Below are 12,077 nucleotides of genomic sequence, written 5' to 3'. Positions count from 1 at the left end.
CAACCAGTTTCATGCTAAATTTTCAAAAAGACCTCTGCCCACACACGAAATCAATAGCTACAGCTCTTTGTCTTTATCTTCTGTCAGTTGAAAAACTACAAAGCTGTGCTTCACAAACCAACATCTGGTCAGGAGATAGTAATTATACCTGCTAACTCGTGCAAACTGTAATTCCTGCACTGGTGAACAGATACGTCGACATCTCAAATTTAATTGTCCGTCACAAAATGAACATACAGCTTAATGAATGGATTGACAGTTAAAATGAGTGATTACAGAGAAAGTAAGGCGACAGGAAGCGACTTTACTTCCCTGTGTTAGCTTTGTTTTTGGGTGTGAAAGGAAGGCAAAAAACGTATCACCTTCAGCTGGCTTAATAAATTAAAAATATTTACATAAAAAGATAACTTCATTAGTCATGATTAGTACTACTCAGCCTGTGAAAACAGTGATATGTCTTCTCTTCGTCGAGAGAGCTAATCTCATATCTGAAAAAAATCTGGTGATGTCATAGTGACGTCATCAAGGTTACCTTAGCTTGGGCTTGGACACGTGTTACAAACCGGGGACTGCCCATTTCTCCAACGCTCCATTGTTCCAACCTCTCAATAACCCGAAAAACTCCCTTTAGTCCTACAGCCCACTAGTCCGATGTCCCGCTGGTGGCCAAATTACGAATCCCACTATGGCCAGGCCAAGACCTGCTCTACGAAGCAGCTCGATTGGTTGAGGTTAGGCATTTGACCTCAAATGGTTAAGGTTAGGACAGCCGATTGGTCAGGGGATAGGGCCTGTGCAACTAGGGTTACGTTACCTTGCGTGGTATGGACGCCTGGCCAATAAATGCTATTGAAGGGCAGGTCTTGGCGTGGCCATAGTGGGATTCGTAATATTGCTGGTGGAGGTCAGACTAGTGGGCTGTAGGACCAAAGGGAATTTTTTGGGTTTTTGAGAGGTCGGAACAATGGAGTGTCGGAGAAATGACATGTCACCTTACAAACCGAGGTTGCAGAGTTTGAAAAACAAGGGTATTTACCAGGTGGGGAGGGGGTCTATTGAAAATATCCTGTTGGTTGCATTATGGGAAATACTGGATCCAGCTATGGTGTGTGACTCAAACTAAGAACTTATAGTCTGGAAATCTCAACTTCTGCCGCATATTCTTTTGACCCTTCTTTTATTTACAAGTCCCTCATCTCTATGGATGTGCAATACTAAATTTCTGGAGTCACTCTTCAATGTGGAAAAAGTCTAAGACAGGTTTCTTGCCTAGTGCAGCTTTAAATAGATGCCTTAACCTTGCCGTCTCTCTTTTCATAATAAGCACATCAATCTGCCACCCACACTAACCTTCTCTTCCATTAAATCTCCATCTATCTCGGGTGTCACCCACCTATTCTTATTCTATTACAACCCTACACTCTTCTTAAACTCATTTTTATCACATCTCCATCCCAACATTAGTCTATCACTTTACTCCTCCTGTGCCCGTTCACTCTTTTCTTTCATAAATATCAGCTCATTCAGCTCTGCAATCATAGATTTAATTACATCATATCAGGGGTGGGGGGGTTAGCCTTTCAGAGGCTGTAGTGGGTTCTGTTTTAAAGCTAGAGTAAAGCTAGATATTGGTGTCATATGAAACAAAATAACGCTCCAAAGTTATTTGGAGCGTTATTTGATAAAGCTATATTTTGTCGAGGGGAAATATGGCCTGGCCATTTTTCAAAGGGGTCCCTTGACCTCTCACCTCCAAATATCTGATTGAAAATGGGTTCTTTACAGACATGTTCACTTGATGATAATCCTATATTGTTTTTCCTTTGCAACTATCATGTTTTAGCAAATGGTTTACAGGTTTTTAGGCATTCTATTATTTCTATATATATTATTATTATTGCTTGTAAAATAGTGCAAATAGCTGCCACAATATGGGGATTAAAATATCTCCTTGAAGGAGGATGTGCCACCTAGTTTTGGGCTGAGCCCCGAATGTTTACAACATCTGGCTCTGCCCCTGCCTCATATCAGTCTCCTCTCGTTCTCCCCATACCGTCTCTCCACTGCTCTTTGGATCAGTCATCAGGAATGAATTAAAAGACTGCCTCAGTCTAAACATACACAGACACTCTACCACCATGCCCTTCTTGCAGTCCCTTCTTCGGCCTTCTAGGTAACCCACTCTTTGGACCCTCTTCAACTTTTAAGTGCTTGTAAGTTTATCCTCTCACTCTGTCCCTAGTCCCCATCTCCCCTTCACTTCAACCCCTGTGACTCTCGAAATTGCTTATCACAAACTCTTTGACCAAGCTACAGCTACGGGCAAAAACAAGTATTTTTCTATCTCACTGTCTGTAAGGATACAAATACATGTATCATTATTGTCAGTGGTGGAAGAAGTATTCAGATCCTGAAATGTACCTAAAATAATAAAAGTAAAAGAACCCTATACAGAAAAATCCTCACATTGCAGGAACTGGAAACTATCAACAACTGTTCTGTCAAGTGTTTAATGGGCTAATTATTTCAGCTGTACTTGTAGGTATATTGTTGGGTAGTTTAATAAAACATTTTATAAAATACATGTTTTGTTTGCAAAAACCTTATTGTGTGAAGTAACCAGTAACTAAAGCTGTCCAATTAATCTAGTAAAAAGTACAATATTTCTCTCTGAAATGCAGTGGAGTAGAAGTAGAAAGTGCTATGATAATAAAAGACTCAAGTAAAGCACGTACCTCAAATTTGTACTTAAGTACAGTACTGGAGTAAATGTACTTTGTTGCATTCCACCACTGAATATTGTAATGTGTCTGCAATGCTGCCACTGTACGGTATGTTGACATTTGAAGATGTACTGAAACTAAAAGCCATGTTGCTGTGTGTTGTTCTTGTCCCCAGACTTGTTTATTGAGAGGTTTTGTATGACGGGAGGAAGCAGTCCAATTGGCTACCTAAAGGCCTGGCACACCAACCTGTACCTGTCTGCTGACGCTGACAAGGTCCGGGAGGCGCTGGCTGAAGGTACACACACACACACACACACACACACACACACATCTTTGTGGGGACCCGTAATTGACATAATGCATTCCCTAGCCCCTTACCCTAACCTTAACCATCACAACTAAATGCCTAACCTTAACCCTTACCCTCAACCTAACCGTAACCTAATTCTAACCCTAATCCTAAAACCAAGTCTTAACCCTCAAACAGCCCTTTAAAGTTGTGGAGTCCAGCATTTTGGCCCCACAAAGCTGTGCATAAGATTACTGTATTCCCGGTTTTTGGACCCCATGAATACACACACACACACACACACACACACACACACACACACACACACACACACACACACACACACAAAAGCAAGCTCATATATCTGTGTTACTTTAGAATGAAAGGAGATGTACAGCAAAACCAAATAGTCATATGATTTGGAATACCGGTACATTGCACCAGTAGACTTTGAAGCACACTGTCGCAGTTTTTGTCTTAACATGTTTTATTTTGGACCACAATCAGGATGTATTGTTAATATAGAAAACGTTGTTACTGATCTTTCGGTATGCATGTTGATCTTATACGCTTAATTGCTTTCTTGCTTAAAAGTTAGATGTGAAGATTGATTTTTGATAGTCAGCATCCAGTTAGCTTAGCTTAGCATAAAGACAGAAACACCCTGGCTCTGTACAAAGTTATAAAAATCAGCCTTTACCTCTAAATTTTACTTATTAACACTTTATATGTTGAAGTGGTGGCTGGTGGGATTTATTTCAGGGCGGGCTATGCCAACAAATTAAGCGGACTTTCTGCTTCACAAACTGCCCTGAGACTGGGTGGAAATCAGTGGCGGCTGCTGGTCTTTCAAAGAGGGGAAGCACATTTTCGGCCAAAATCACGTGGACAATATTAGCATTGTATGCCATCGTTTGCTGTTTGCTAGCTGGCTAGTTCACCCCTACAACACTAGCCTAGCATACTGTATGAATGAATGAACAAACGATCTAACGATACAATATTAAACTCGAAGAAGCAAATGTGGGAATTAGGTTAAACTGAAACAAGGAATGTGGTGTATAATAGTATGAAATGTATGATGAAAATTGGCAAGCAATTTCGCCAAGCAAATACCAAGAAATAGGTTGCTGCAGTTTGTCCTTTGACTACACTGTCAATCAAAAGGAGATGAAGGCTTTTGACAGAGCAGTCCAGGCCAGCCGACTCCTCCGTTCACCCCCAGAGACGCTGAGCGTCCGTGGGCGGGACATAGTCGCAGCATTTATTCAATAACCGTCTAGTTTCGAAGCACTGAAAAAAACTGTTCAAAGCACCAGTCCCATTGAAGTCAATGGACGCCAGGCTTCAACGAGGAAATGCACTGTGACTCTATGGGAACGTATGAGAAGGAAATCGAGACAGTCGACCTGCTATATGTAGCTGAACTAACTCGTCTTTGAGATTAACGTGATCTAACTTATTTGTAGTCAATAACATGTTAACACAATAGTACATATTTGACCATTCATTTTTTGACCTATTAGGGGAGGCCCGAGCTTTCCTTGCAGTCTTAAAGAAAATGCGACTGGTGAAAAATATAAGATGCAACCCTGAGAAAATAGTTTGTCAATATAATGTAGACAGACAGAACAGTTCATATGTTCCCTATTTGATTCCTATCAATAACCACAAAAACATTTTTTTAAGATAATGAATGACACATTTTTTATACGGAACTGAACACAGTTAAACAAGCATTTAGTTTTCTTCCACATGTTTACTTGGAATATATACATTCCCACACATGGCCAATTTCATAGACTTTTCAATGTGGGATATTGTTTTTTAATTTTTTTTAATTGTTATTTTAGAAATGGGGCTTTAGGTCATTTACACCAGTATTTATCCAGCCTTGGTCTGTTCCTTTGATATGGAAAAAGGAGGCAAGGACAGCATAATGTTGCCTGAACATCACAACAGGCAGACATTTTTAAAAACAACCTGTTACAAAACTATGGATTGTATTCTTTACCTCTGTCACCGGTTTCCTGGCCAATTGTAACGTTACTTTAATCCAGTCCAAGTTGTTTGACTACAAGTTTATCAGATGGTGACAGATTTTGTTTAGGGGATTTGATTGTTTCAGTTAACGTTCACACGTAAGCTGTCGATATCCCATCAAAACACTACGGGCGAGATATTGGGCGTAGAGGATTTTGTATGTGGAAGTGGAGGATGCTCAGCCTGAGTGCTCTAAATCCTGTCCAATCCCTGCACATTTGTAAGACCAGGCTTTCCTCTCCTTGCTGGCTCAGCTTGGCAGTTCTGTTGCCAGCAACCTCCACAATGGAAAATGTCTTTTGCATTGCAGTGGTAGGTTTTTGATTCAATTTCATTGTAGAAAATGCATTGTAAGCTACTCATTGACCCCACAAATTTAAACTGGAAGGGAAATAATGAATCCATGAAAATTAACTTTTAATTTTGACGTTGAGCAAGAAGGATAGTGCCCTAGTGCCCTCTATGGGCTGGCTGCCACTGGTTGTTTGTTTAACCTTTGTTGTCTTCCCGTCAACAGTGCACTTGTTGTCCTCCCGGGTAAAAATGAACACCTTTGTGACGCTTTTTCTGACATTTATATCCCTTTCTTATCCCTTTTTTCTATGGTTTTACTTTTTTTTTTTTTTTTTTGATGCTGTTGTTACCCAACCACCAAACACCACTAACACCAAGTTATTACCACTAGGATTACACTTATTTTTGGAATTCATGGACAATAATCCTCATTTGTAGGACATTATACCTAATTTTTTAGTTAAAAGGCAGAAATTCTGAAATATTTAGACTAATATTAGAGGAACATATATTGATGGATAATCATAGACTAGCCAGAATACAGTTTTCAAACCATTTACATTTTTTTGAAATGCTAAAACTTGAATAAAACATCCAAAATTCAATAAAAGTACTCATCATGAATTGTACATGCGAAGAGCAATGTATGGAATCCATCTAATTTTTGGGTACTTTTTTATTTAAAGAAAGAAAGGAAAAAAAAAAAAAAGATTTCTGATTTTGAAATTTTGAAAACGGGTCAAATTGGACCCGAGGACAACATGAGGGTTAATTTGTCCAAAAGTGTAAAAATTATGGAGGGTTATGTGCTGGACTATTTTGACTACCTGGAGTCTCTGGTGGTTGCCTGGTAACCTCAATGAATGACAACATGACCCAATGGGTTACCGTTAACTAACATAGAGACCACCGGAGTATTTCTATGTCAGCCCTAAGTTTGCAAGCAGGAGTAAGGTGAAGGATTTTTATTTTCCTCCAGTCCATTTACTAAACATGCACCTAACATTACAGTTGACCATTTTATAAAGCTGCAGAATTAATAATGTTATTATACGTTCAGTTTTAAGGGCGAAATGATTGAAAAGTCTTGGGAAGTGGTTGTCAGTTGGAATAAAACTCCACACCGCCTTTAAAACTTTCATTTAAATGGAAAGAAGTACGATGCTATTAAATTCTTTCACACGCGCGGCAAGCTGCAAGTAAACGTTCTGAATGCTTTTTTTGTCCTGTTTGTATAATTAGTAGCAGTGACTGACATCTTCTCTAATGCTGAAGTCACATATTGAAGATTTTCCCTCTTTCTGTTTGCTCTGGCTGTGACTCTGAATATGTATCAATATTTCAAAACATGGGCCGCTCTCTGCCAAAGAAATACAAGATGTTATTATGCTCTGCTGACAGGGAGCTGAAAACAGAATACATCAATGTGAAATTTGTGGGACTTCTGAAGGTTTACATTTGTTCAGTGCAGCACATTTCATACTGCATTATGAGTGCTGTCAAAAAGGAAGAGCTAATACTGAAATAGAGCAGACCAGTGACAAGTAGTGTTGAAACCAAAGGGAAACAACTGCAAAGCGAATCCAAAATGAAAGATTCAATCTGTTTCAAACTAACTGAAAAACAAGATTTGTATTAGCTTGTTGACACAAAGGGTTTTTGTTAATTCGAAATCTGGATTTTCTACTAACAAGAATTAGAAAACAACATATTGCATGTGCTGTGTCACAGTCCCTGTGTGTAGAGGGCTGAGGGGAAATGAACTGGACTGCTGTATGATCCCAGCACGACCACATACCTCTCAAGGTGACTTCAGGGGACATTCTTCATGTGACTTACATGCTTCATGTCACTAATGCAGTGACTCTGTGGGAAGCACAACCCTTCCCACCCACCCATACACACACACACACACACATTATTGAATTTGATTTAAATCAAGTAAAGTGAAGAGGAAAAGAAATTAGAAGTGAAGTGCAGTGCATTGACGTAAAAAAGTGAATTGCAGTGAAGTAAAGAAGAGAAGGATGTAAAGCTCAGTAAAGTGCTGTGAAGTAAAAAAAAGAGAAGTGCAGCGAGATGAAAACGTAAAGTGCAGTGAAGAATAGAATTGAAGTGCAGTGGTCAGGGGCGTAGAACAAAATTCTGGGCCCTGTAGAAAGGCATTTTCTACGGGCCCCTCCCCGCATCCACAGCTATTCATTCTAGCATCTTTACTCAGTCCCCTTTCCCACACCCCCGAGTCAGACGCCCCTGGCAGTGGTAAAGAAAAGAATTGAAGCGCAGTGAAGTGAAGAAGGGAAGTGCCGTGAAGTAGATGAAGCACAGTAAAGTGCAGTACAGTGAGGTACAGTGAAGTGAAGCGCATTGAAGTGAAGATGTGATGTGCAGTGAAGTGCGTTGTAGTGAGGTGCAGTAAAGAAAAGAAAGGTGCAGTGAAGAAGTGAAGCACAGTGAAGTGAAAAACTGAAGTGCAGTGAAGAAGTGACGAAGTAAAGAAGTGAAGTCAAGTGCAGTGAAGTGTAGGGCAGTGTTAAGTGAAAAACTGAAGTGCAGTGAAGTGAAGAAGTGATGCGCAGTGAAGCGCAGTGAAGTAAAGTAAATTGCAGTGAAGTGAAACAAAGGCAAGTGTAAACTGTAAAGGACCATTGCTTTCAACAAATCTATTGTTGAACGGTTCAACCTATTCTTATTGACGTCTGTGTTTGTGTTTAGGCATCGCAGCAGCCACCATGTTCATGACAGAGAAGCTGACAGAGGTATCAGAGTCCCAGCTGAGGGTGGCATTTGATGGTGATGCTGTTCTCTTCTCTGATGAATCTGAGCGCATCTTCAAGGCACATGGGCTGGACAAGTTCTTTGAACATGAGAGGGACAACGAGGACACGCTATTGGATCATGTAAGTAGTTTTCACTGGAGGTCTGTTTGGACATTTTCTCTTGAACAGAATATATGTGTTGCCATGGATCTATTATATTATGTTCAGTACAGATTGCATTACACTCTATCCCAGGACCGGTGAAGGTTTTTGTAATTAAACGAAAGCTTTTGACAATAATCTGCCATCTTGCCATTCACGTGCATACCCAATCACCTGTAAATGATATGCAGATGTTCTCAATATTAAATCCACTTCATTAACGGATTATTCTATGAATACATTATGCAAATTATATGATAAATGGTTTCAAAAGGCAGGGATTAAGACTGCCAGTTGGTGCACCGTTCTGTTAGGCAGTTAGCAATTGATAATATTAGCTTTGAGCGGTGCAGGTTTAAAAACGAATGGTGCTAAATTGGTGCTAATTCAATGAAAGTTTTCTTGTGCTCCATGTACATATAGATGTTGCATGACAAGGCAAGTAATTATGCAAGGAGTTAAATACACAAAACAGGACACTAAAACACATGGGGATACACAATGTCACCAGCTCTTTTTATCACAATCTCTTTATCTGTGGCAGGGACCTCTGAAGGGCTTCCTGGAAGCACTGGGGAAGCTCCAGAAAAAGTTTTACGCTAAAGGCCATCGCCTGGACTGTCCCATCCGAACATTCTTGGTCACAGCGCGTAGTGCGGCCAGCTCTGGTATCCGGGCACTGAAGACACTCAGGGCCTGGGGCCTGGAGATCGATGAGGCCTTGTTCCTTGCAGGGGCACCGAAGGGCCCCATGCTGGAGAAGATCAGGCCTCACATCTACTTTGATGATCAGATGTTTCACGTGGAGGGAGCGGCTGAGATGGGCACCGTTGCTGCCCATGTGCCCTACGGCATTGCACAGAAACATAATCTCATACAGAAAAGCAGTGTTGGGAAGTAGGAAGCAGGACTTCATTGAGAAGAGCAAAGTGAAGCTGAGCGGTTTCAGAGAGCTTGGAAAAGTGAACTTGTACGGAATTGTATGTGGAAATGCATAATTTCCATGGCAATTGTATTGTAAGTTTGTTCAATCACAATGTCAACTGTCTCAGCTTAATGCCATCATGTTATAAGTTAGATCAGGTCTGGATAGTGGACAAGTAGATCTTGCTTTATGTGGGAAATTCAAAGGTGCTTGTTTGCCATGGTGACCTGCTATTTCTCTCACTACTACTTGTCTTCATTAAAAAGGACACCTCTTCAGTGAATGCTGGAGGATACCGGATGAATGGCTTCACTTAAGTAAAGCACAAAGACTGCAATGTATGATGGCAATAAATGAGTCATAAGCACAATGTAGAGATATTATAAGGTTAAAAATGATAGCGATGTACTGTAGCACAAGAGTCATAATTTAAAGTGTCAAACTTTTTACAGAGTTTGACTTCACAGGGACGTAACATACTTTTCAGTTGGTGCCTTAGTTTCTATGAAGACAGCCACACTAGCGAGAGTAAAATATCTTGACTGTTGGATGGATTGCCATACAATTCAGTACAGACATTTATAGTGTGCAGAGAATGAAACCTAATGAATTTGGCGGCGATCCCCTGAGTTTTAATGCTTCACAGGTTTAAAAAGTTTCAGTTAATTACCGAACACCTCTAAAGCTATAGACTCAATTCCTGCGCCTCAGATGCACACGATACCGTTAGCATGCATACGTTTCATCTCTTAGCATGTTAAATGTATTTCGTAATAGCGAAAAAAGTATATTTTATTATTCTGTTAGTCCAAAATATAGACAGCCATAACTTTCAGTGGGTGCCTTTAGTTTCAATGAAGACACTATTTATAGCTATGCCAGCAGCGTAATCTTGGTCCAGGGAATATCTCATATATCTCAACAACTTGGAAGTAAGTTTCAACAGGGCAAAATTGTTCAAGTTCAACGATCACTTCAAGAAAGGACCCCTCCAATGATTGATTCATGACCAACTTCCATCACCCTCACAGCTGCACCATAACGGTTGCATGTTTCCTAGCATGTTAAATGTTTTCATAAGACCGAATATAGGAATATGTTATTATTCTGTTTGTCCAAGTCAGAAAAAACTTAAAGTGAAGAAACTTGTATAGCCTTGCTAACAGGGGTCCACTTTGTTCCAGAGAGAAAAATCTCGACAACTTGGAATATGGAGTCCCCTTTAATGAAGCGCCAGTCACATTTCAAAATTGAATAAACCTTCAACCTTTCACTTCATGACACCTCTATAACTAACTAAACTGAATTTCCTTCAGTTGCAGCTGTACCGTTAGCATGCTATGTTTTTACTATGCTAGCATGCTAATGTTAATGGTCTTAAAGTCAATCTGAGCAAATGAGTAAACTGAGTAAACCTGAGGATGATTCAAGTTGAGTGAATAATTGCAGTTCTGGTCTAAAATATCCCAAAATGGCTGCTTGATGTGTACAAAGACATGGCTTCGCTCACTCGGGCCAATGTTAGACCACACATTTGCTTTACTAGAGATTAAAAGAAGAAAAGCAAACGTTTAAATGTCCATGTTTGATTCATCCAACAATTTAGCTTCCCAACGTATAGTATATAATGCATATTACAGCCTAAAAGGCTTTCTGTTTAGTAAGCCATCCTGGTAGCTAATATGAGGGCATTACAGCCTCTCGGAAGGGTGATGTGGTTCCTCACCAACTGATGTATCACCAATAAGTATTTAACAAGCAGCAGTCTTTTTTTACTTCTGTGTGATCGATGAACATGAATTTGTCTATCATTAACAAAAAGGCCACAGTGGCCTTTTGAAAATGTCAACTTCACATCACTCTGTAACTGCTGGCAAGTCCTTGGAAATCTTCCCTCTAGTGTATATTCCGTGATGCTTTGTTACACCTCATCAGCCGTCTGAGGAGCTTGAAGCTCGGAAACATGACAAGCAATCCACATGGTTAATTTCACAGTCAAAACACATAATTGAACAGATGTGTCTTTTGGCGGACGTTTGCCCTCAAATGATGGCTGGGTTATCGGAGGATACGGTTTCAGCAGGATTCGTCAGGCCAGTTTGGACTTTACTGGGACATTTAGGAAATAGATTATTGCAGATGAAGCAAGGTTTAAACATTTTAACAACAAGTTCATGACAACATTATTGACACTTATGAAACACAAATCGCATTGCAACAATAAAATGTAAATGAAAACTAATAAAGATGTCAATTATAGTGCTTGCTTTACTCATTAATGAAAATAGCTGCAGATTGAATTACCTCTCTGACAAAACAAGATGCACACATACTGTAATTTCTGCACTCCTTCACTCTACCATGGAGTGGCAGCACTGGAATGATAAATGACCTGCAGCAGCAACTGGTCTTCATTGCCCACATTTTGGTGAGGATGAAAAATGTTGGGAAATCATCAATTGATATTGATATTAATGTTGTCTTAAATGATTAAATTTTAACTTTACATATTTCTTTCTTCCCTGCCTTCCTAAGTTCTTTTTATTTCATCGTTTTGTCACCTGTCCTTCCTTATTTTTTCCCCGTTTAAGTCACAAGGAGCAGAATCGTAATACTACCCACCCTGTTCACGATGATAAATGTGTTAATATTCCCAAATCATTCCCAGCTGAATAGGAACTTCGCAGCATTCTGGGTAATAAAAACCAGAAAGTGCCAACATCCAGTGGTCCACCTGGAGCCATACTGCTACTGTAACACCACCGCAGCGACGGGCCATGCTGAGGGATTGACATTCATGTGGATTTGATGAGCTCCAAAACAGTGGGTTGGTTTTGCTGGCAACAGAAAGATAAGAGATGGCCAGCTGGCGAACTCTA

The 12,077-nt window shown here is 40.1% G+C and overlaps 1 protein-coding gene across 2 annotated transcripts in view; it reads left to right on the top strand.

Moving 5' to 3' along the window:
* The window catches only part of nt5c1aa (5'-nucleotidase, cytosolic IAa), a 29,086-nt gene extending 17,629 nt beyond the window's left edge, over nt 1–11,457 (top strand). The window contains exons 5-8 of one of the 2 annotated variants that reach the window (XR_003694291.1): nt 2,899–3,021; nt 8,068–8,252; nt 8,818–9,243; nt 9,279–11,457. Coding sequence is in view for 1 of the 2 variants with exons in the window: in XM_028598052.1 (XP_028453853.1) it covers nt 2,899–3,021; nt 8,068–8,252; nt 8,818–9,174 (665 nt within the window). In the remaining variant the exon portion in view is untranslated. Of the gene's footprint in view, nt 1–2,898; nt 3,022–8,067; nt 8,253–8,817 lie in introns of both variants that reach the window. The other variant, XM_028598052.1, reaches the window with a different exon arrangement.
* Nucleotides 11,458–12,077: the final 620 nt, after the last annotated feature.

This window comes from Perca flavescens, chromosome 14 (assembly GCF_004354835.1).
Source record: "Perca flavescens isolate YP-PL-M2 chromosome 14, PFLA_1.0, whole genome shotgun sequence".
In the NCBI taxonomy this organism is placed as follows: Eukaryota; Metazoa; Chordata; class Actinopteri; order Perciformes; family Percidae; genus Perca; species Perca flavescens.
The sequence above is the reverse complement of the archived record's forward strand: the minus strand, read 5'-3'. Positions and strand labels throughout refer to the sequence as shown.